Source organism: Dicentrarchus labrax, unplaced genomic scaffold (genome assembly GCF_905237075.1).
Source record: "Dicentrarchus labrax unplaced genomic scaffold, dlabrax2021, whole genome shotgun sequence".
Lineage (NCBI taxonomy): Eukaryota > Metazoa > Chordata > Actinopteri > Moronidae > Dicentrarchus > Dicentrarchus labrax.
Genome location: NW_026136714.1, coordinates 3,842,297 through 3,867,565, shown reverse-complemented (window position 1 = coordinate 3,867,565; position 25,269 = coordinate 3,842,297). Strand labels below are relative to the sequence as shown.

At 41.9% G+C, this 25,269-nt stretch overlaps 1 protein-coding gene across 2 annotated transcripts in view; it reads left to right on the top strand.

The window, feature by feature from the left end:
• The first annotated feature begins 8,572 nt into the window (after nucleotides 1–8,572).
• The window catches only part of tcf7l1b (transcription factor 7 like 1b), a 32,293-nt gene continuing 15,596 nt past the window's right edge, over nucleotides 8,573–25,269 (top strand). For both annotated transcript variants that reach the window (XM_051421714.1, XM_051421713.1), the window contains exons 1-3: nucleotides 8,573–9,540; nucleotides 9,681–9,753; nucleotides 9,868–9,995. In XM_051421714.1, the coding sequence (XP_051277674.1) occupies nucleotides 9,364–9,540; nucleotides 9,681–9,753; nucleotides 9,868–9,995 (378 nt within the window). In that variant the 5' untranslated portion in view covers nucleotides 8,573–9,363. The remainder of the gene's footprint in view (nucleotides 9,541–9,680; nucleotides 9,754–9,867; nucleotides 9,996–25,269) is intronic.

The window sequence follows — 25,269 nt, the reverse complement described above, 5'->3', positions numbered from 1 at the left end:
CTTCAGGAGTTGGTAGAAACCAACAACATAGCTAAAAGAGAGTAAATATTGGACTCGGAAACACAACTCCAAATGAAAGATAATGTTGCTCTATACGAGCTTGATGTGTAAATAAGCAACGGCTTACAAGTTCTTAGTATCAGGTTAGGACATGTCAATATTGCGTAGCACAGTATAATGTACAAGAAGTATCTATTACGCAGATAAACAGCCACAGTAATTGTTGTATTGTTATATATTATGTTATTGATTTATTACTGGGGAAGTAGCATTTACTGTTTAAGGGGTAGTTTAATTTGTAACAATGTGTCATATTTCATAAGTTAAGATAAGGTGATCAAATGTTTTGCATGTAAAATGTTAATCAGCAAAGTGACATGAAATGTATCAGAGCAAAAAAGTACAAAATGTACCTGTAAAAGTTTGTGGAGAAAAAGTATAAAATGACACTATAAAAAAGAAGCACTCAAGTAAAAAGTACCTCAATTTGAACTCAAGTACAGTACTTATTTGGAAATGTACTTGTTACATTCCACCTCTGCCTAATTGTGGCATTTCAGTGTTCTTCGTCTTGCTATTGTACGTCTGAAGACTTGTAGTGTCTGAAGTAAGATGAGGAGTTAATAAAGGTAACATGAGAGACAATAGCTGCAGCACATGGCCATCTTCACTTTTCAACCACAGGCAATTATGAATATAATGCTCACAGTTTGAGTTACATGTTATGAATCTTCCTGGAGGCCTGACCCTCACCTCATCTCGCCCTGTCATATCAGGTTAGGAGTTGTACTGGAGGAGGGACGTGACAGCTGGAAATGGTTTGAGGCTCTCTGGATAGTTTGTTTTCAGACCACGCTGCAGGGAATGTATGAGAGACACGTGTAGGTTAGCCTTTGGCTGTAGTGCTTATGTGCCTTGCGGTGATAAAACTGTTACTGTGAATGATATCACTGTAAAAATCTGCACTGCAGCATATTTAGTCTGCTCTTAGTGTTCTCTCTAAGTGTGACAGGCTGATCGGAGCTGTCCAGGTATCCCAGTAATGTGTCACTATCTGAGTTAATTAGACTCCTCTGTGCTTTGAGCACTTTGACCTATTGGGGATTCATTTCCTGGCCTGTTGTGTTTCTAAGTCTGCAAGTGGGGTTCTGGCATAATTTGCGTTCTCACTTCCCAATCCTTCTCAGATGGTGGGGTGCTTTTCCTTTCTTTATGACCAAATAAATCTGACTGGTGCCAAAGAGAAAAAAAATGGGATTAAAATTCCCCTTTCGCTGTCTTGAGGAGCCCAGCTGCACTGCACTGTTTGTTTTCCACAGCACGGTGCAGCTGCAGAGTCGAGCATTATAGAGAGGTGGGCCAAAGCAAAACAGAAATGACTTATTTTTATTGGCACGTACCTTCCCATTCACTGAGTGATAATTGTATTGTGGAATTAGAAAGCAAGAACAACAGTCTGGTTAAGATAATTTTAATGCGGTTAAACATGCTTTTTGTTTTTCTGTAATATCTTCAAGGTGGTTCTCTTCACTCGGAGGATTTCTACAGTAGCTCTTACTCTCACAACTAAATTCTCCTTTCTCACCAGTCTATTTAAGAAGACACACTGTACTAGCAGCTCTTACTGTATGACATTGAAGCGCATGAGTGGCAACACAAATAGTGACCGTCGCCAGAACAGAAGCAATGATAATAACCTAGATGGTTCAGAGATGGTGTAAACTCTGCAGAGCGACATGTACAGTGGTTTAAAAAAAGGCTGCAATTATTTAACTGACATACAGCAGCTATTTTAACAACCACACGAGCAGCTCACAGAAGAAGGAATGAGCTGCAGAGACAGAGGTGTTGATGCACATAGAGATAGTGCAGGAAGAAATGTGGTGCAGCAGGTAATACATGTCTGTGAGCAATATTATCTGGGCTATGGCACTGTTCAGGTGATTCTCTGTAAATAACATCTGAATGCAAATGAGCGTGACTGCCCAGCAGGTTTATGAGAGCTCGCTCTCTCGGCTGAATGTGGCCACTCAATACCTGCCTTAACCTTGGAACAAAGTTCACATAAGAAGAGAGCATGCTGGGTTTTGTGCTTTGCTTAATTATCCGCCTCATCTCATGCCATTTCTCTTGGAATTCTTTGCACAAACAGTCCGCTACAATCATGTCCATTTTCAGTTCTTAGAGTTTGGATGCGCCTGATCAGCATGATGCAGTTCCCTGCAAAGAGTACACTGCCAGCAATTTACAAACAGCAAAACATGGCACCTATTTTACCCTCTGAATTAATAACAGCATTTAAAGTACCAGGAAAATAAATTTTCTCTTGCCAAGGCAGTACCTACTCCCTCACTGCCTAGACACAACAACACATTTTATTCCAAATTAACAAAGCCCTTACCAATGATCTAATTGAACGTAAATTTATTACATAATTGAAACCCAAATCAACATAGATGAATTTTGCCAAATCTCAGTCTTCTCCCCTTATGTCCAAAAATACAAGTTAAATTGCATAGACACAAGAAATGCAACACATACAAAATACAAACCTTCTTTTTCTCCACAGCAACCCTGCACCCGTGATTGTGCACACTCTACCAGCTGTAGACATTCAAGTATGAGGCAACCACCAGCAGAAGGTTGTGCAGTAATTCTATGGAAGAAAGATTTACGCACCAACATATAAAGATGATGGTTTCCAGACCTGGTGCATTATTCTGACTGTGTGCTGGACATTGTCATTCTATAGCTAGAGAGGGTGAAAAAAAGGATCCAAAAAGACAACACTAATAATAAGTAATCCATGTGAAAAACAAAAGTCCTCATGTACTGGGAATAACTTTATCATCTCCTGTGGATACACACAGACAAAAGCCAACAAGGACACTAAAAATATGCAGAAGACTTGTGGTGCAGTTTCCCAAGGCCAGAGAAAGGAAATAGACTGACAGTTTCTCCCTGACCCCTTTACTACCCCCCTGTAACCTCCTAACAACCCCCACGGGGGATCCTGTCTCTATGTGTAAAACAGACAGTCAAAAAGCATCCTGGAAACTTTAGAGCCACGAAAACAAGGGGGCATGAGGAAGTCCAATAAGCTTGTATGTAGAGGGCTCAGTCAAGAGATAATCTCGAGGCCACACAGACCAGGCGCCAAGCCTATAGAGCCTAAAAGCTCCGTGGCGCAGCAGAGCAGCGTGGTCATTGTTGTCTTTGGAAAGTAAGTAAGCAGCTTCAGCAAGGCCAGTAGTGTGAAAGCCACCTCTCTTCTTGAGTGTCTGCTCCAGACCCTGTTGTTGACATACAGGGCAGGTGCAGCTGCTCTCTACAACTGCATCAAGTAGGACCCCCTTAAAACACACACACACACACACACACACACACACACACACACACACACACACACATATAAACACACACATAGAGCTTGGCTGTCACAAGACAGGGTTATATGGACAAAGACAAATCTACCATTTTCTTTAATATCTCTGCAACAATCAGCGAGGCACTGCTGAGTTAACACAGGGCCCACAGAGATGAAAACAATGGCTGGATTCTTCTGGCTTGAAGATGGCTATGGGAAATGGCAGGGATGCCAGGGCTGATAAGTGACCGAGAGGCTCAAGTTACTTCCAGCTGTCTGCAGCCATGCATGCCTCTGCGGAATGTATGGTTCACGCATAATGCAAACCATTTCATTTGCGTAATGCTCATAAAAAATCTGGCGGACATATTAAATAAAGTCAACAGCCTCTCACTTGGGCAGGGTTTACATCACAGGAAAGAATCTCCAATCCTCCGAGGAGCGGCGCAGTGCGTCCTCAGCTGAGAAAACACAGACAGTTGAAAACTGTGACCTTGCGAGAGATAATGTTAACTGGATCAATAAAACCAGGCGATAGCAGAAATCTGAAAGCATCTGGATAGAGTCTGACTCAGGCTTGGTGGACAATTATGGCAGTCGCAGAGCCGTGCATAGTAAATAGTGTCCACGCGGACCAGTTGGCATTGTTGGCTGTGCTTGTTTTTTTCCCTAAACCATAAAAGACAAATTTCCATATAGACACAGCAAAATAAAGACTATATTTGTCTTCTTGTAATTAAAATGACGGGAAATTAAAGTTAATATAAAATAAGGCCTATAAAAGGTTAATAGTATTTAATACAGGCTGTATTTTTGTGCTGTAAAGCGAGTTACACTGAAAAAGTAGCGCCACGCTGCATTAGCATCACCTCAATACCAGTGAGGGCCTCTTCCTGTCCATTTGGAAAATATAAGTACATTTTCAAGCTGCTGCACACTCTAAAAGGAGAGTGCTTTTGGCAGGCTTTGAAGTTCTCAGAAATAATGCTCCTTAAAAGCATCCCCTGCAATACAGAAAAACATGAACATGTATTTCGGTAAAGAGGCGTGAGCGAGCGCTTCTTAGCAACCATGTAAATCCACGCTGGAGGACTTGGACATGTTTGATGTCTTTCAAGTCTTATAATGTTACACTCTTTGTAGGAGCATTGATTAGCCTTTGCTAAGGCAATAGTCATTCATTCATTCACTCATTCCCTCATTCATTCATTATCTTTACTGGAGACTGTCTGAGGCACCAGGCAGAAATGTGGTTATTCAGTCTGTATTTCACTGAATTACATGTTGTCACAATTCTAGTCTGACATATAGAAATAAACAACACTTATTGCATTAAAGTAAGATGCCTTCATTAAGTAGTCCTTCTGCACATGAACAGTCTTGTCTTGAAAACAGGAGCCTTCTGGAAAAGGATACTACAAATGCAACAAAACACCAGTAAGAAGGAGAAAGGCAGGAATAAAACTTTCTTTTTTCCTTTCTTCCCATCTCTGCGCAGTTTAGTGTTACAGTCTTTCAGTTACACCCTTTAGGCAGTAAAAACTGTCATCTAATCATATCCTCACAGTCTTAAATGCCATATACGCCCATACCAGCCTGGAAAGGGGACCTTTCTGTGGATTAAAACGGATATGAGGTTATTTTTGTAAGATCCATGATTGCACGAGGCACTCCCATCCAGACTTAGGGTGATGACTGAGGAGGTGAGCTAATATGGTACAGCGGTGATGCAAACAAGTTGTGTAAGTTTATCTGGATCCTGCCCTTTGGTTGAAAAGACAAATGTTTTGTCTTTTAAATCTGTTGATCCATATGTGATGTCTGAAAGAAAGTTTGTGCAATGGGGTCCAGTGATCAAAAAAAGATTTCAGGATGTTCAAAAAAATTCTATCATGGATAAATCAACACGATTGATGGATACTGAATGATTTAAAACCCTTGAACCTGTCTTTTTTTTATGAAGACACAAGAAAAAAGGTGGACAACAATGAGTTTAACATATTATGATGATATAAACATGGTGTTATGTGAATAGTAGCATAATAAATATAAAGATATGAGACCACATCTATTATAATCGTTGTTTTGCTCCATCTCCCAAAATTCAATCTCTACAAAACCAAATGGAGACATTCTGCAGAGCTTGTTGGATTAATAAAATAACATGACTTGGGTACACTTCAAAGACAATGAAGTTGGACCTAAATCTCCTAAAGTGAGATAGATGGAAGCAGCGGTAGCACATTGTGTGATCTGACATGTCCTCCGCACACTTTAACTAGCATTATTAGAGAGCTTGACAGGGCGGGTTTGGCCTGGCAAGACATGTTGGACACACTGCAGCAGATCACAGGGAAGACAAGGGAAATGCTATAACACCTCTGAAACAGTGAGGCGAAAACGTGATGAGGGGATGGGAATTACTGCTGAATTAAGCACCACTTTGATTGGAAACTGATTGACCGATGGCTGGCAAAACATGAAAGAATGACCTTGAATTCTCCAAAGCGAGTATGGATTGGCTCACAGCATCTCCCCCCCCCTCCTGCCCACTCTCACTGTCTCTCAACACACACACACACACACACACACACACACACACACACACACACACAGCATCACACAAACACACACTCTTGCAGGAACACACATCACAGGGAAAAACACATACATGGGTATCGACACACACGAGTGCTCCATCTCTGCTTTTTCGCACTCTCTTCAGCGAGAGAGGGGGGGGAAATGAACACACAGTCACGTACGACAAGCCAGAGTTGAGAGAGCAACTTCAAAGTAAGGCAGATGCAGGGACAGCACCCTCTGAATAAATTTTCTGGCCACCAGTCGATCTGCCCCCAGGCTAAGATTGTGGCTGTTCGCATCTCTCCTGACCCCTCATCAACTCCCAGTTAAAACCAATCCGACTCTAACAAGACAGTCATAGAGAGACGGGAGGGAGACTTATAGGTAAATATAAAGGAGGTTAAAAAAAAAGCTTCTTTCAGGTGTTGCAGATGTAAGGAAATTTATTTTGTCTGTTTTTTAAAGCAAAAGCAGAAGTACAGCGTGCTTTGATGAATAAATCTGTGAGAGGGGATTCATAACAACACAAAACACATGAAAGATACCTAAAATGTATAATTTGGTAATCATAGATGTGCGATTATGTCCACAAAATAATCATGTTTTTTTCCCAGCAGCAATCAATTAATGTGCTTTATTTTCATGCCAGCAACCATTTTGTAACAATACCTTTTGTTTTTGAAATGGTGGCTTTCTCACTTTGGAATAAAACATTTCAGATACACTGTATTTTTTTAAATTTATCACATTAGTGTTATATCTCACTGTGCTGTTACAGCTTACTGCGAACAACAGTCAACTTACTGCATGCCAATGGAGTTTAATAGCACCCTGCTGAAACTTAGACGTGTGTGAGAAGTGTCAGTATTTAAGAGATATTCCTCTTCTGCAACTGCTTATGCATGTCATTATTATTTTTCTGTGTTGACTTGTTTTAATATTTGATTTCTTTATTAATCATTCATGAGGCTATGGTGCATGAGCACTGAATATTTGTAATTACACCTGCTGGGACGTGCACAGTCCGTTATACCTCTGACATGTGGTACGTTTAGGAAAAGAAATCTGTATTTTCTCTGTTTTGTTTTGGTTTTGGGTATATAAAACTACATTGTGGGTCAGTGTCAAACTACAGGGTTGCATCATAAATCTGGATGAACAAAATGAACATCTTGTCTGAGCATCATTTGGAAAATGCATTCTCTGCATATTGTTGCCCAGGATAACAATGATATGTACCCTGAGGGCAAATATTCACCTGTGTGTGTGCGTGCAAGTACAAACATGTATTTCTGTGTACAAGAAACCCACTAACAACCCGGTGTGCAATTCATGGAAGATGCAGTATGCAACTGTAGCCTATATATGTTTCTTTTAACCGCATACAAATACACACACTGACGTGCACACACACACACACACAAACACCCAGGAGGAGTGAGGATCTAATGAGGCCCGTGGAGACACTGCTGAATTGTCAGTCAACTCTCAGCTTGCTGACATGCGGCCCACAACATCAATGACTTCTTTTCTCAAACAGGGGAAGCCTGTCGAATTGCATCAGATGTAAAAAGAAGTCTTCGGACTTGGACTGAGAAAAGTGAAAATAGGACGGGTTAAAGAAATGCTCTAAGAGAACTTAACTTATGTGTGTTACACCTTGGAACTTTCCTGCAACTTTCAGCGCTTCGTGAGCAAACACCACACGTCTTTGTCATGCATTTAAAAACACATCTCCAAGTCACGATCAAGATTTATGTTCAGGAACAAAGAAAAAAATAGTTGTAACCACTTCCCTTGTTCTTCCAGGACTGCTTGCAAAACCGGGCCTCCAATCCTGTTCCTCAAATTAACACAATAGGGGCATGTCTTTCAGTCTAGAGAGAGAGAGAGAGAGAGAGAGAGAGAAAAGGCTTGTCCTGTCATAGGAGGCCTGGATGTTCAGAGGCGTGTTGCCTCACTCTGTCGTGCCTACAGTTGTGCCATAATGGGCCACGCTTGCTTATCCCAGGTGTTATTGTCTTTTCCCAGCGCATTGTCTCAGGACACACAGACATGCAATTTACATGGCAGTGTGTAATTATGACTTTCTCACTGAAGCCTGGCCTGTCATTTTCACACACATGGAGGCAGTGTGGTCTCTGCCTGTTGGCCCCTGACACTACTGGTGAAATCAGCTGGTCACACCGCATGGTAGACTGCTGCTCAAGTTTACTTCCACTCTAATAAAAAAAAAAAAGATAATTAGGGAAACACCTCATTAGTGCTTGTTCTCATTTACAATAGGCCCACACAGGCAGCAGTGGCTCATGGGAAGGAGTTCTCCTGTTTTTGATAATAATACTACTACTAATAAGAATACTACTACTAATTATAAAAATACTATTACTACTCCTACTAATAATAATAATAAAAATGATGATGTAATTATTTCATTTGGTTGCTGTATTTCTTCATACATTTGCATTGTGTTAAAATGCCACTTCATTGCTGTGGTGGCTGTGCGTCGGTGGCTTGGGGGGGGGGGGTGAGGAATAGCTGATCTACATGGTGAATGAAGTGTCGGTTTTCAGTGCAAACTCCTCCCCTACGGACGGGCTGCGCTTTTTCTTCCACTTGAACAACCAAGTAGTTTTTCAGGGCGCATTCCCCGGCAGCAATGTGGAGGGAAAGGGCGACCACGTCCAGCTGAAATTTTTTTTTTATACTTTTACATTTTTAATTTTCTCTTTTATAGTTTGTAAACTTTGCGTTTGTTGCGGGGAAAAAAAAAAAGCTGCGAATCGTCGGCTCTGTGCGGGGAAAGCGAGCGAGTTAGAAGTGAAGAGAACTGCAACCAGACCGACTCGTGTTTTTTTGTGTGTGTGTGTGCGTATGTGTGTGTGTTTTCTCGTTTTTTGACTCGAGCCATTGTTTTCTTACACATGGATATTAGGAGATGAAATCGGACGTGTTTCTTGTTCTTGAGTAAACCCCCCTCGGTTCGCTTGGACTGGTAGTTTATGTGGTCCCCGGGCTCTGTAGGAGGAGGAGAGAGTCCCATTCCTCAGCAGCACAACAAGGAGAGACACACAGGGGCCACAAGTTGTCCACAAGCTGCGAAGGAGGCGAAACTTTGCCAAGTTGCTGCGCATCCGGCCGCCGACGCCAAATATTCATCGATATTTTCTACCAGCGCCTCTGCTGCGACTTTAAACTGTGGATTATTATCGCAAGGCTCGACATGGACCACGGGATCCCGGTCAGAGGATGAGAAAGGAGTTTTGAAAACATGCACATTTTCTTGTAGTTAGTTTACTACTCCAGCGACACGTTTGGACTACACCGATCCGAGAAAAAAACAAACAAACAAAAAAGTCAATTGTTTATTGCGATTGTTTTCTCCTCTCCTCGACTAACACTGCTCTGCAAAGATGCCACAGCTGAACGGAGGCGGTGGGGATGATTTGGGGGCCAATGATGAAATGATATCCTTTAAAGACGAAGGGGAGCAGGAGGAAAAGATATCCGAAAACGTATCGGCGGAAAGGGATTTGGATGATGTGAAATCCTCCTTAGTGAACGAGTCGGAAAGCTCATCAGACTCAGAGGTAAGGACACTGCACATATATTAAACGTCCCCCCCCCTCCTTGTACACTGCTCAGCATGGAGAGAAATAAGATTTAATGGTGTTGAAAGTTTCAATAGTTTCTTTTCCCCCTCCGTGTGTTTATTCTCCCCCCTTGGCAGCAAGCAGAGAGGCGCCCCCAAACCAGACCCGACTTAGAAAGTTATGAGAAAGCAAGAGACTACTTCAGTGAAGGTAAAAATTTTTTTTTTAAAAATACATAAAATCCTCAGTACTTTGCGCGCTACAGTTGCCAATAACGTCGCCTGTGTGCCTTTCTTAACCCTGGCTTTTCTTTATCCCTTACAGCACTGAGAAGGCAGCAAGATGGTGGCTTTTTTAAGAGTCCTCACTATCCTGGCTACCCGTTTCTCATGATCCCAGACCTCACCAATCCCTACCTATCCAACGGTTCCCTGTCCCCGAGTGCAAGAACAGTAAGTGTCCCTGTGGATGTGTTGCTCTTTATTCTCTTTTCTTCATTTTGTCGCACGCTGGAGAGAAAAAAACCCGAGAAAAAAAACTTTGGCCGTGCGTAAAAGTTCCTTGTGCACTGCCAGACCGCCATATTCCCTCCGAGTGGCCTCTCAAGGAGTACTAACTACTTCTTTGTTCTTTTTTTGGGGATATACATTTCTCCCTGCCACCCACCCTCGACAGGGCTTGCATTTGACAACTTCTCATTCGGCTCAAAGTTCAGACACATTAGTCATTCTTTTGTATTTTGAATGATTTATGGCAGCTCCATGTCGAAAATACCCTGCAACAATACTGGTTCTTGATTATATACTTCTCTAAGGCTGATTATATCTTATGTGCTTTCACTATTAGTTGGCTTCAAGGGGCACTATTTTGCGCTGTAGAGGCTAGTATTCTTCAACGCAAGATATTAAAAATGTAAGATATTTTTGAATTTGGCTTATTCCCAATAGATTGCTTTCATTTTTGTACTTAGGGTGTTTCAGTGGAGTAATTTCTTTAGCATGCAGGCTTGTAACTCTCAGCTCAATGTATTTCAGGCTCTTCAGGCTTTTGCACGCATTCTCTGTAGACATTTAAAAAAAAAAAAAAGAAGCTGTTCCTGAAGTCATACCCTACAGTAACAACAATGTAATACCCCGCTTTGACACACATGGGAGGCATTTCACTGCAGTGTCCGTGACAGCTGTTGTCCAGAGACTTTTAAAGTCCAGATAAGGTTGACAGTCTGAAGTAAGTGTCGTTGAAGTAGAGTTTGCAATGGTTCATTTACTTGTTGCATCACATCAGTTGTCCACAAAGCTACAACGGGCTTTTAACCACTGCTGTGAGCGCTGCACTGGTTTGTCTGCTGATATTGTGCTCTTTATTTTTACAATATAATTTATCACATACACAACAGGTTAATTAGGCATGGAGACCTTACAATGATTTCACGCCAGTTAGTAATGATGCAAACACGACTAATGAGGCCACACAAGAAAGCTCATGCAAAAAAATCCCACATTAAGGTCCAAAAAAAAAAAACACCCTGTTATACGCTGTGATGATGAATACTGAGTCTAAACAAACATGCAAGATTTTAAGCAAATGAACCAACACTATTTGGAATATTAAATACAGTTTAAGCAGGACTATGCAAACTTCCTTGAAATAATCTCTGCTGGAGAGCTGTGTTCCTCCGAGTTCGTCCATCCCCCAATCCATGTCACCCCCCCCCCACCCCAAAAAAACAAGTACTTTCGTTAAGGCCTGGCAGGCATCTGACTGAAAAGACCCCCCCCCTCCTCCTCCTCCCTTTTCTGTCTCCTTTTCACTGTTCCAGGCCCACTCCCCTCGCCTCCCTCTACCTTCCATTCAATTAGAAAGGCGTTAGTTGACCATTGTTATTCTGAGCAGTCTTGATGGCTTCATTGGAGGTCTCCATTGGGGCTCATTAACTAAATGGCTACTCTGCTCACGCTATACATACTGTGTAGATCGTCTATCTGGTTGCTTTAGGCCACCAGAGTTTCGTAGTCAGAAATCAACATGCTTGAAAATAAAAGTCGTAATATTTTGTGCTTTGTCTGGAGGACTTTTGCAGGAAACTTTAACGGTTGTTTTTGGTACAATTAAGGAACAAACATGATATTCTAAAGTAATAGATTTTTTTTGTCTGTTGTCAAGTCTCCGCTCTGTTTTGTCTTGTGTTTCTGGTATGAATGTCTCTCACTTCCTTGTGTTTTGTCCAGTAAACAAAGTTATTGAAAATGAAAACGGCGTGTTCTTGTTGCTCGAGGCAAAGTAGCAGATAATTGGAGAGGATTTAAAATTCAGAGGTATAATCCTCCACATAAAAAAAAAAAGAAAGAAAAAAGAATGAGGTCAATGGGACAGAGTGAGCTGACACTGTCAATCATCAGTGTGGCAGAAAACATGCAGGCAGACAATAGCTGGCATACTTAGCAGACGTCTTAAGGTCTCCATATTGCACACGGCTCAGTGTGAATGCAGACAATTTGATTGATGAGAGCTTCGACTTAGTACCTTTTTAGGCCCGCATTCTGGGGGTTTGGCTTGTTTACACCTGTGGATGACGTTAAATACTTGCAGATTTACTGGATGATATTAACAAGTGTCCTGCACCCACGTCTGGCCGACAACTTAGTTCAACTAATGAGCTCCACAGTTACATTTATCATGCATTATCATTGAGTGGAATATGCTGATTGGCTCGTGAGATATAATTTGCCTGCAGGGCAACCTCATTTGTGTTGTCACCTCTCTGGTGTGGAGATACAAACAATCCCCGGTGCCTGCAAACAGTTTATTATAGTGTGTGTCTTGGGAAGCCCTGCTGGGACTGACAGATTTGTTTTATAAGCGTGGTGTGGTATGTGGTTGTACTTGGGCTGCATGAGACACATTAAAGTTATGTCTCTTAAACAGATCATGTGATTATTACCAGGCAACGGAATCTACATTTCTAGTTGGAGACCTGCAGTTTCATAGTTCTGAGCGCAATGTAAATATTTTTGTAATTACAGATAGAACATTATGTGCATGTGCGTGAGGCATTTTTACATTTCCTGCATGTATCTATTTACAACTTCCCCATCTGGTGTGACATCTTCGTATGTTGTGTAATAATAAAGCAGCAAATATTCCGTATGTGTAAGTAATAGATACGATATGTTGCTCAAGAGTCGCCGTGCAGTGATTTCATTCCGCAATGTGCTACACGGTGAAGGATTTGAGGCCTGAACTTTTAAATTTGGATGTGGCAACCCTATCATGAGCAATGAGAGACAGGCCTACATGGGATCAGCACAGAGTTCCCCTGAGGGCCAAGCATAACTGATTTAAAGCCTGCTCAGAGCTGACATTCTGCTGTAATCCACTGGGAGCTGAGGAGGAGGTTTTATGTTTGCAGAGATGTTCCACCAGACTTCTGCAGCCCGCTGTGGGGTGCAGAGCCAGAGAGGTTTTTTTTCCTGACAAATCCAGCTTATTGTTTGTCGATTCATTGATGTGATGATCACCGCATTGTTCCTGTAGTGACGGACTAGTGCCAGATTTAATTGGTGAACAACACGCTCTGCTTGACGCCACCACTTGTCAGCTTCATCAGCACTTTTAGATAACTCTGCTAGTACATCATCATCATCACTAAAGGGTGAAATGCCTCTTGTGTGTGAGAGGTGGCGAGTAAGCGAGAGCGAGGCTGGCCGCTCAAATATATCTTCATCAAATACACAGTGGGTCACTTGAACTCCCGAGCATGATTGTTGAATAGAAAATTGTTTGAGATTGAGATATGAATGGAGAGCTTGTATAAGTCTGAACATGTCAGTGGCTGTGATTGCATGCCTGTCTGACTTCTATTCCCCCCCCATTCTTTCTGTTGCTTTTGGTGCTTAAAAATGTGCAGACAAAGAAAAGTCAACACAGACATTGTCCCTCGGAATAAAAGGGCCTCTCCCTGCATAAGCAAACGCTGTTTGCGTGGAGGTGTCTTTTCATCAGGTGGGCTCACTTGGCATTTCACTCACCTTGCTGCGTACGTGTGTGCGAATGTGCACACATTGCGTCCATGCGTGCTGCACGTTTGTGTGTGTAAAGTCTGTGGGAGGGGGTGGAGGGGGTTGAGGGAGGAGAGGGGCTGTTCAGGTGAGGCTCTGTGGATACTTTGCAACAGAGGGAACAGTGTACAGGGCTCACATTCTGACAACCCTCAGTTTTGTGTTCCTGAATGTTAGCGCGCAAATATTTTTTCAACCAAGCGCTGTGTCAACAGAGCTAACATTTTTGACTAGGTTGATAGTTTTTAAAAGATTTTTTCTTCAAAGGCAAACACATCTACATCAATTTAGTAGCTCTGTTCAATTAAAAACAGATCGCCAGCAACCGCAGAAATGCCATCGCTGGCTGAGAGCTCTTGCCTGGAGTGATTAATTTTGGTAATGAACTCAATGCTACGGCTCGAGGAAATTGAATTAAATTTGGCCCCGAAAAAAGTTTTTAAATATGAAATGAATCATTGTTTAGTTTGAAATGGAGGGGGAGATCTTTGGATTTATGTTTGCACACTATATTTAAAAAAAAAAAAAAAAGACGCATTTTAATTGATTGCAGTATAAATTTGTTACATATTTCAATAATTGTATGTCTCAGCAGTTTCTTTTATATTACACAGGGGTAATTAAGGCCAGGTTTAATTAGTGCAACACCAACCAAAGCATTTTATAGTAGTGATTATATTGCTGTAATGTGTTCCACTTTACATGTCATAACACGTATAAATCATTCATTCAAATCAGTAAATGTCACAACTGGAGACAATGCACGTTTTGTAATCCGTAGCTTTAGCAGCTTCACATACAGCCTTTTTCTCGCGGCGTTTTTACAGGAACATGCAGTTTACGGTTGGTTTTCAGTCTGTGGATGATCATGCTCGCTTCCTAACATCACTTGTACAGAACTGTGTGAAATGGTGTCAGTCCTGGTCTGTATCCTTCCCTCTTTGGTCTCTGTGGAAAGCATGAGCTGGCGTCAATTCCTCCCGCTACCCCATAGCCCGCTAGTTCACTACCTAACCCACCCACTCGCCCGCCTGACATTAGAAATTCTGTTTATAGCACTCTCTGGCTTCTCGAGCGCGGGGCCCATCAGGAGCATCTCAGCACCCTTTGAGGAAAGGATAACCAACATCTCCCCTCTCCAGCCGCAGACTCCCCATGTTCAGTGACATCAATGAATCCCTTTGATGTGCCAAGATGAATATGTGTGCAAATGTGTTTTTATCAATTAATGTGTTTTTCTCATTTGCTATGTTTGGACAGAGCTGCTGCACAATTTGGTACGTTGCTTTTCCCTGTGAAAATTTGGCCGAACTTGTGTTTGAGTTGAGAGACATTTAGCCAACGGTGAAACTCTTTGACACACCTGAGTTTACTCCCAAATATCGTTTTTTCTTCATAGCTTTGACAGTTAAAACACGTGTTGTTGACCATGTCTGTTCAACACCCTAACAACAAGAAAACTCCTGTTGTAGTGTAAGCGTTTCAATAAAGGAGGAAACTGCTGGTCGTGTCTACGCACGTTCTGTGTCTACTTTCACACAACCGCAGTCCTCCAGTGTAGTGGATGGTCACTGCCACTGCGAGACTGATGCCAGAGGAGTTGATCTTGGACATCCAGAGCTTAATATCTCTTTTCCTCTGTATCTGTTAATTCTCAAGAAAGTAAAAGAAACGTTTTTAGAGCTGGAGATGTGGGAGGTGAAGACACGTATCATGTGTCATGTGAATACCAGCTTAGTCATGTCTGTTCGGTGGTATTAACCTGGAGTCTGGGTGTGAGAGGGGGGAGGGTGGGACTCACAGACTCACTCCCAGGTGACCACAGTGCTGAAACTATTTGTCTTGACACAAATTCTGATCATGGATAAATCATTTAACTTGTTTATCCAGTAAAAATCCCTTGAATCCAAAGTTTAATATATTTTGGTTTGTGGTTCGTCAGTCCGACTAAATATGCGATTTGAAGACACTGTGGCTGCAAGTAATGATTATTTTCATGATATATTTTGTTGATTAATTGTTTAATCGCTTGTACATTTGTTTGGAAATGAGTGAAAAATGTCCATTATAAGCGCCCATGGTGACATGTTCACATTGCTTGTTTTGTCTGAGTAACGGTCTAAAACAGATTCTCACAGCTGAAGAGCAGGAAGCAGTGAGTTTTGGGGATTTTTTACTTAAAAATGAATGATAATCAAAATAGTTATCAATTAATTTAAAGGAGGCGTTATTTCAATGAACCCTTCAGATGAACTCATGATGAAAATAGTACTAACTTGCAGCCATACTTGTATCTGATGGTGGGGGCCATATAAGTGTACGTGGGCCTTTCATAGCCATAACCACTACTGTTTAGCTCACATAAAGAAATGTTTTCCCTCTATAATTGTACCTTAAACGCTTCGCTCCATGCTAATAAAACGTGATTGTACAGCAGGAAGAAAAAGAAAAAGCTCTAAACAGGGTTTCATCAGTCTGGTATTCCAAGCAGCTGTTTTTAGTTTAAGCACTGCAGGCAGCAGGAGAGAGAGACAGGGAGAGAGAGGGAGAGAGAGAGAGAGAGAGAGAGAGAGAGAGAGAGAGAGAGAGAGAGAGAACAGGCAGGAGGAGAGATTGTTGATGAGATGTGGTGGTGGGAGCATAAACTGGGGCAGATACGGGTCCTGCTATTCCTTCGCCTGTTATCCCGAGGTGGGCCGGCTTCCAGACCTTGAGGCACTCACTTATCTGAGGGATTCTGTCTCCCACAGAGCACCGCTTCTCCACCGTAGACCACAATGCTTTGCCATTCCCTTACAGTCACAGCCCAATCAGCAAACAGCAGGAGGCTATCAGATCGTGCACATGTTGCATCAGTACTGCTAAGATTTGTACCAGGCTTCGCTTCAGTTCACATGCAGGCCATAGAAATGCGTTCTCCTTGCTCCGGGTCTGTTAAAGGCCATGTCATACAAGTATGTGTGTGGTATCAGTCAGGTTGTAGTGGTCATACTAAATTAAGAAGTGGATGGATATCCGTCCAAGATGAGGTTAGTTGACAGCGAGCAGAGCAGCTGTTCTTCTTCTAGAAGTTATAAATCAGTTTGGCTGCTTCCCACTGGGTTTGTCGCAAGTGTGGTACGGCTCATGTCCCCTGACGGACGCATGTCACGTCAACACATTGCACCTGCATACACGTGCGACCTACTGCACGCAGACATTAGCCAGTTTATGGTTGATTGGATTAGCTTGAACTTTAACTGTTACTTGCTGTTACTTTACCGATAAAGGACCATTGTTCCTCTTCCTCTTTTATATGTTATATGCTGCAGCATGGATCAGTTTCACTTTTACACAAGATAAACATTAAAACTAACATATACTATAAGCTTGCAGCTGTAAGTGATGATGTAACTGATGAGACTGACGTGCCATCTGTAATCTGAATTGAGCTCTGGCTCCAAAAACACAAGTAGTGTATGTAATGGATCGTATGTTGGACTACATAAATCTTAGCGGAAGCCACAGGGAATTTTCCATATTTAATACATTTTTATAAGTAGGACTATACGGTTACTTTTACTAAGCTGGTCTTGAATACAAGAGGAAAAGCTTGTAGCTTTTATAAGATGTTGCATATAAAGTACATAACTGCTTTGTTTTACAAATAGTTCTGAAAGTCATTTTGTCAATGTATTCCTTTATTGTTTACTATCATACAAAAAGTATATATTTTAATTTTACTTTTTGCAATGAAGCCATATTTCCAGTCACATTACTATACATTGGTTTATAAAATTGAAGTAAAATAACTCTGGAATTGCTTACAGTTTTATTTAAAGCTGCAACAAGGAACTTTCAGTTTTTGGTGATTCTGCCGGCCCCTGTGGCAAAGGGCGGTAGTGTTTCCACCACCTAATTTCATTGATTTCAAGGAGAATCTGACCGTATCTGACCCAGTGGTTGGCAGTAAGATTAACCATATAGAAATAACCAATGTTGCTGATGCTCTCCTGGGCTTATGTAGGTCATATAGAGGCATCAGTATTAAATTGAGACTGTTTCATAACCAGATAAAAACTCCTTGTAGTAGATTAAAGTTATGTATGAATACTATTATATATGAATGCTATTTTGGTTAAAGGTTGTACAAGGACATGGTAGAGTAATTTTTAATAAATGATTAATGTGAAAAACAGCCTAGATGTGTATATATGGTCTGCAGTTATTTGTTAAAATATCCTAAAGTTATTTTCCCATTGCCAGTCTTCCCATGAGATCAGGCTGCTTGTCCTAATATTGATAATACTTGACCTTTGGGTGCCCCTTGCTTCCCTCAGTTACCCTCATAAACCAATTGTACTTGTTAAGAAGTCACAATGTTCTGCGGAGCAACAAATTCGATTAAAGCCAGGCAAAGGCACAAGTCATCTAAAATGTCTGGCCTCCTTATCTGGAACCAAACTTGTGGATCCTGTTAGAATAAACAGCAGAAACCTATGACGGGCTGATATTCTCACTCTCTCCTGACCTCATTTGCCAAATTGAAAATTTTGAGGCAATGTTCTCGATTAGTTATGAGTAATGGCTGCTGTTGATGGCCTTGTGCTCCTCAGACATTTAGTGATAGTGGGATTCCCCTTCTGCCTGCCTCAGATGATCAGCATCATTAGGTCTCTTTGTGTGGAGATTTTTATCAGTTGATATACTCAGGTTTGTCTTTTGGCTGCGCTCTCTCAATAAAATGCGCACTATTAGCATGAAGTGAATCTTGTGTTGGATGATAACGATGGACGTAGGAGGCCTGGATGGCAGTTCCACGCCTCTGCTGACATAATCCCTCATCCGTTGACACGGCTCGATACCAAATCCCTACAAATGTGACTGACTTATTTGCTTCAAATTTAGAGTAGCTACATTAGAAAAAAAGATCTAATCAGCCCTATATGACATGGAGTAGGCCAAGAAGCCCTTTTGTTTGATTTGTACATGGGTTGGAGGGGCTGGCTATTGGAAATCCCTGAAGCAGGCTTTAGGGGCAGGTCTGATTCTCGTGTGAAATGGGAAGGCTCTATAGCTCTCGGCTGACTTGACTGGGGCTGTATGGGTGTGTTGGCAGGGGGAGCGCCGGTCATGAATAGGGTCTTTGACTACCTCAGACTTGCCCTGAAAGGCAGGACAAAGACCCTAGGGCAACGGCTTAGAGCCTCACAGCTGAGCTACAGAATGCTTGGCCGAGTCTTCCTCCCTCCTTGCCTGATTTAAATACTACAGTGGCTTTCAGCATTCTGGCGACGGAGGCTTGCATTCACCACAGCACATTTACCATCAACTTTTCTCTCTGTTTTTATTTACAGTATACTGATGCCAGAGCTGTTTACGTAATCCATTGTATAGAATCCATCAGAGGTGCTGGTGAATATGCATCAGTGACTTTCTTAAAACCGCCTGGAGATCGGCTTCATGTTGTTCGTGTTAAGCAGAATTTATTTGGATACAGACTAACTGCTGGCATATGTGTGTATCACTGCTAATCACAACTCTACTCAGAGTCGTTAATTATGGAACATTTTTGCTTATCTTCATGCAAGATGGAGATGTTGGCAAGTAAACAAGACGAAACTTGGTGCACACCTCTAATTGCTTGATTATTTTTGACAGATCTGTGTGACTCTTCAGCTTTGAGATTTGTAGGGGCAGAATAAAAAGCCATAAATCTTTTCTGCACAGTTAATGGGGTTATTTGAGTCCTGTCCAGACACTCTCTCCCCACAGAGTGTCTAGTTTCAGATGTCACTCAGAGCTTTGTTTGCCCCCCAGGGTGAAGGGTTAGAGGTCAAGGTTCAGGGCCAGTTGGCTGAGTGGTCACAAAAGCCCAGGCTTCCCTTCAGCACATCCGATCCCTTCTTCCACACCAGCCCGCAGCAACAATAAACGGTTCACTTTGCAACATTTGTCTTTTTATATTATAACCTAAACTTAATTTTCACTTGTGTCAAGAATTATAACGGTATAGTTCACAGTTTCACAATGAGGTCATAAAACAGGCTTAGTTTTACAGCTTGAAACTTTAATTATTTCTCAGTGGAAACTTGTGTAATTATTCAGTTACAGTTCTTTTTTTGTTCTTTGTTTTCGCATTGGCTGTCCAGCTACTGTGCGAGGCTAACTGTTGCCATAGAAAAACATGATTTAATTGGTATTATTTGCATGATTTGAGAGTTTTTTTTCTCTCTTTCTCTCTTGACATTAACAATCAAGAACAGCACCTCAGCAAAATCTCCCACCAGCCTGTTGAAGAAAAAAACAACAAAAAGTTTTCAGTTTCTTTGTTCGAAACACCTCAGAAACTTTGCGAGCCCACAACTTCACCCACATCAGCCACCACCCACAACCTCAACTTTTCTCCCTGCCCCACCACCACCCAAACATGTCCTCCAGCCAGGTTTATTATGCCGTTTCACGCAGACCAAAATTGCAGCTGCATGGAGAACAATCTGGAGCACATTAGCTCAGGCGCTGTGATTTATAAATTGTTTCTCAGGCCATAAATCCCTGCTGTAATTGTGCACAAGCAGCCCTCTCTTTCTCCAGTCACTCCCCCTTCGTTCTCTCTCTTTTTCTCTTTTTCTCTCAGTCTCTCTCTCTCTGAACAGCTTACAGTGCTGGGGTTAACACTAATTGTTTGCAGAAGTGTGCAGTTTGGATTGAGTAGAAGTTTGTTGCATTGTGGCGCAGATTTGGGGCTTGCAGAAAACAGCTCTTCACGAAAGATAAACTTTCCTACTTTTTTTATGCTGTTCGTAAACCTTTTCTGTCACATGTTGTGAGCCAAACGTCCAAAATGGGATGTGAGCGTTTTGTCTTCAGCTCCACGTTTCTGTGGTTCATGCTCTGCATTCCTGAATACTGTGTAATTGTAAGGGGCCTCTCCTAAACTCTGTCCCTGGGAATTTGATATTTACAGCAGCCCCTGATCGTAATCACCTTGCCGTTCTTGTTAGATTGTATTGAAATTGAAAGATAGCAACAGCTGTATATATTGTTTTAAAAAGCATATCCAGCCTTGAGTTCTCAGTGGCCTGGTTAATGTGATGAAGATGTTTTCCAGCAACTTTGAAAACTGAAACAGCTTATATAAATCCTCTGAAACATCCCTATTCTCAAAATGTGTAAAAAGGAATTTATTCAATATTGACAGATTTTAAAAAATTACATTGTCAGGAGGCAGGCAGTCTTTCACTTACGTCTCTAGTCCTTTGTTTTGCATTCAAGAGACCTGATGAACCTTGAAGAGGTAGGGGACCTCATGACCCAACTTCATCCCGCCTTGTGACTCCTCTAAAGGCTTTTTCTCAAACGCTGAAAACGTATACGTTCGTACTGGAAAATTTATTCTTTACAAAGTTTCAGACATGTAAGAGGATCCCTGGATGTGAACGTCAATTGGATTTATAGCCAAACCTATCACTAGCTCATGATTTAGGACTCAATATCACTATGCGCAGCATGATGAAAATGAAGCCTGTAGATTGCAGTGGAATGACTTTTACAAATGTTTCAGGTACAGAAATGCTTTGGCGACGTTCCAGACCTCCCTGCAGTCTGCTGACAATACGCATAACTAATCCTGGGGAATGCCATGGTAGTGACTTGTGTGTGACTTCCACACTGTTGAAGTTTGAAACTACAGTTGAAAATATTTTCTTATTAAATTAGAACCTGTGTAACATACAAAGCATTATATGTCAACTGAGATTATTTTCAGTCCAGAAACAATATTATTATCAGGTTTAGTTTTTCTGATTTGTTAGAATTGTAAAAATGGCAGATAAGAGAATTATTTTTCTTGAGGTTCCTTTGAATCATTATAATATTTTTTGAATATGCAGATGACACTTTTTTAAATGTCATATCTTGTTTAATGTTTATAGAAGTGTTTAAATGACATGGGTTTGATTTCTAACAGTCAGTCTCTATCATTGTGTGACAGGAGCGTTCAAGCATACCTGTGGCGTGTGAATGTGTCTGTGTGTTTGAGCAGAGCTGGAGGGGCAGGCGGCGGGGCGGGCGGAGAGGAGACGGGAGAGTGGAGTGAGCAGGGTTAGCAGTGGGGTGATAGGGATGTCAGGTAGTAAAATCTGAGATGAGGCAGGGCCCAGAAGTCTGCAAGGCCTGGAGATTTGCGCCTGCACTCGGAGAGCAAACACAGGAGGCATCTGCAGGCAGCTGTGTGTGTGCGGGGGGGAGGGGCTGCTGCTGCTCCTTAGGACAGGGGGGTGGGGGTGTGGAGCTGGGTGGTGGTGTTGGGTGGTGGTGAAGAGAGAGAGGGAAGGGGAGGGGAAGGGGGGGGTGGACTTGCAGAGTGAACACAATCAGCCCTCTGTTTTCATAAGACTTGTGGTATGTGAGAGCAGAAACAAATGTGTTTAATTTAGGCCCATTTTTTTCTCCCTCTCTTGCCTTCTCCACTACACCCACTTATGCCCACCTCAGTTTTTCAAAACCGACGTTTTCCCTTCAAGATGCCTCTTCTGCCACTGTCAGCTGCTTTTAGGAAGTTAAAAAAAAAAGGAGCCAAGAAAAGCTTAAAAAAGAGACAATCACCCACTGTGCCCTGTCAGAAAATAAAGACACACTTTTAGCAGACGCACTCAAATTTACTCTTAGAGGGTGGGGGTAAATATTTATCTGCAATTTCTGGAAAAAGAAGAGAAAAAGATTATTTTTATGTCTTCACCGGGAGTTTGGAGTGATTACCGCGCTGTGGTATTTGCCCTGTTCAGCGTTAGGGGTGCATGCTGGACTTATTATTGCCTCCTAAATGCCTTGGCAGGAAACACTGTATTATATTGGTAACCCATGCTGTCTCCAGTCAATTTGTGTTTGGTCATAAATGAAAAATTCAGGTCTCACTTATGTGTCATTGGCGTAGACTTGGACGCACACACACCTACGCTCAGACGCGCACGCACACACATACACACACACACATTTGATTTCTAAGTCGAGCATTACAGTAAACATCCAGCCAACCGCTGGTAACCACCTCGTGTTCTGGAGTTAATTATATAGACGTTTACGGCTGTGAATTTCAATGAAACGAGGCTACTCCCCAAACAATAAAAAGTTGTGTTCCTGTGCGACTGGACAAACAATGCCACAGGACATGGAAAAGGACGACATTTTTGACATTTGAGGTGTAGCCTGTCTTGACATCAGATCATACTGACATTAAGCGGAGCAGTCTGTGACAATTGAAAGCAGATCTCCCAGGTACGGAAACCACATAACTGACTTCACATAATTGACTTGAATAGCTTCGCGCCCTCCTCTCTGTCTTTATGAGATGGCCTTGCTCTTACCAGATGCATAATTATTTTCTTGTGTGTCTAATTATACAGTGAGTTTTATATGACCTGCTGTTGTGCTCTGTACCAGAATTACTCACTTATTCCTAACTTTAACTGACCGAGGAACTTTTTTCTTTAACTACACCTGATTAAAACTACCTGAAAGTCAATGAGACAGAATAAGAACAATGGCGGCTTCATTGAAAGACTCATATGAGCTCCACGGCCACACTCTAAAACTGTGGATACAGGAAGCAATAACTCAGGATCATGTCATGCAATAGGAAGAAAAAAAAATAAACCCTGATACAAATAATTGCTTGACTTGCAAAAATGCAAACTCCTGCTGAAGTCGCAGCTCACTCACAGGGACAGAATGTTAAAGAAGCTTTTCAGGGGGGTTTATCTTGGCCTTGTATTCTGTTAATGCTGTTTTATTACTGAAACAGCAGTAAATTTACTCCCAGGACTTTTCAAATAAACCTGGTTTGCTGGCCAGTTTGGCCTTGTACAGAATATGCATGAGGCAGTCACATGACACCATTGAAAGTTGAATTCTTTGCACAAAATGTAGACTTTTACACTTTTGGCAGCTCATATTGTGACAAACACAAATAATTTCTTTCTGATTTCTGTAACAAATAACAGTAGTTTTTTGTATGTTCTCAAAACTCCTTCAGGGGCTCCTAAAAATTCTGTGTGCCTTATACACAGAACATATAGAAGTGGTTGGAGCTGCGGGCAGAGTGTGTAACCATCTTGGAAATCTTAGAAAAACCTTGCTGCTGTGTTGTTAGGACCTCCCTCACGCTGCCTCCCCTCTTCACTCTCCTCTCTCCCTCTTTGCACTAATAGTTCTTTTGTGTACAAGAGCATGTTAAGAGGCCAATGAGCCTGGCCTTAATAGGCCACGTTGCCATAGAAACCACAGCACTCTGGATGTCTGACCTTTGACCCAGTTTTTTTTTTTTTTACCGGTTGTGAATAAGAGTGCAGGATGACCAACCAGGTCACAATAGAGGCCCGGCAAACTGAGGGAGTGCCCCTGTCATAGTCACTTAACTTCATTCCTCTATGGGCTAATGGACACTTTAAATGTGGTAGCCATTAGCAGGATGCTATCTCCTCCACAGGCTTCTCATGGTTAATATAATGTAAACCCAGAGATTCAAGCGTGGAGCTGAAAAAGGGGGCCCCACGTAGTTCTTACAGGGGCCTGATGGGACTGAGTTGTACACAGCAGGGTCAGATATCCAGTCTGTTCATGCTCTCACAAAAAAATATGTTGTTTCGTTCTCTTTGTATCCTCCTTTAAGATATCTTTAATTAATAACTTCCTCCCTGACTAATCTACTTACTTCATAGTGGACCGGATAATAGGACATGGTCCCCATTCAGAAAAATTTGCAGTGGCCCAATGGTGCATTGTGGGTCTGACCAGCTGAGCTGCTTGTCGTTTCCCCATCAATTACACACTAATTAGCACAATGACTGCCGAGGTTTGCTTAAGAATTGTCAGTGTAATTGCCTCTAATGTTGGCAAACAATGAGCCTTAATGCAAACTATGAGACAAGGCGGAGGCTACTTATCACATTGTCTTTGTCCCAAAAGCTTTATCTGTGTTTCATGCATAGATCAGGTTAAGGTGTCAATGGCCCCACATGAGCAGGTGATATCAGCAGAGCAAACCAGGGAGGGACTGTCGTGTAGGGGGCCTGACAGGGCTATTGTCTGAAGTTGCTGTTCATATGGGCAGGGAGACGGTAATTAACACCTCAGCCAAACAGCAAGCTGTGCGGCCCATTTGTTTTCTGTTGGGGGGTAAAAGAAAACAATGGGGAGGGGTTCTCCACACAGTAGGTGATTGACATTATCTGCTGGAGCGATCCGTGGAGGCATTCCTGCTGCTCTGCTATTCACAACAAGTTGGGCGAAGCCATTTCACAAGTGTCAGGCCTCGTCTTTATTTATCGCTTGACTTTGTCTGATTGTTTGCTCTTGACTGATGCAGTTTAGAATAACATACAATAACATATAATCGGTTTTAGGTCGTTATAGTTAATGGGTATATCTACTGCTTTCCGGAGTCACAGTGTGTTTTAAGCATAGTTATTATAGTTTTATATTTTACAGGAATATATGTACTTTTCTGCATTTATATTATTTTTGACTTTACTTTTTGCCTGATTGACAGCCATTATGACTTCTCACCACAGCCCTGAAGTCGGCAGATAGTTGCTAGCAAAGTTTGGGATTTTTTTCTGTCCCTTTGGCAGAGTGTCTGACTTAGTTTGACAGCAAATGTCCAGACATCTGTCTCTTCTCCATGCTCTGA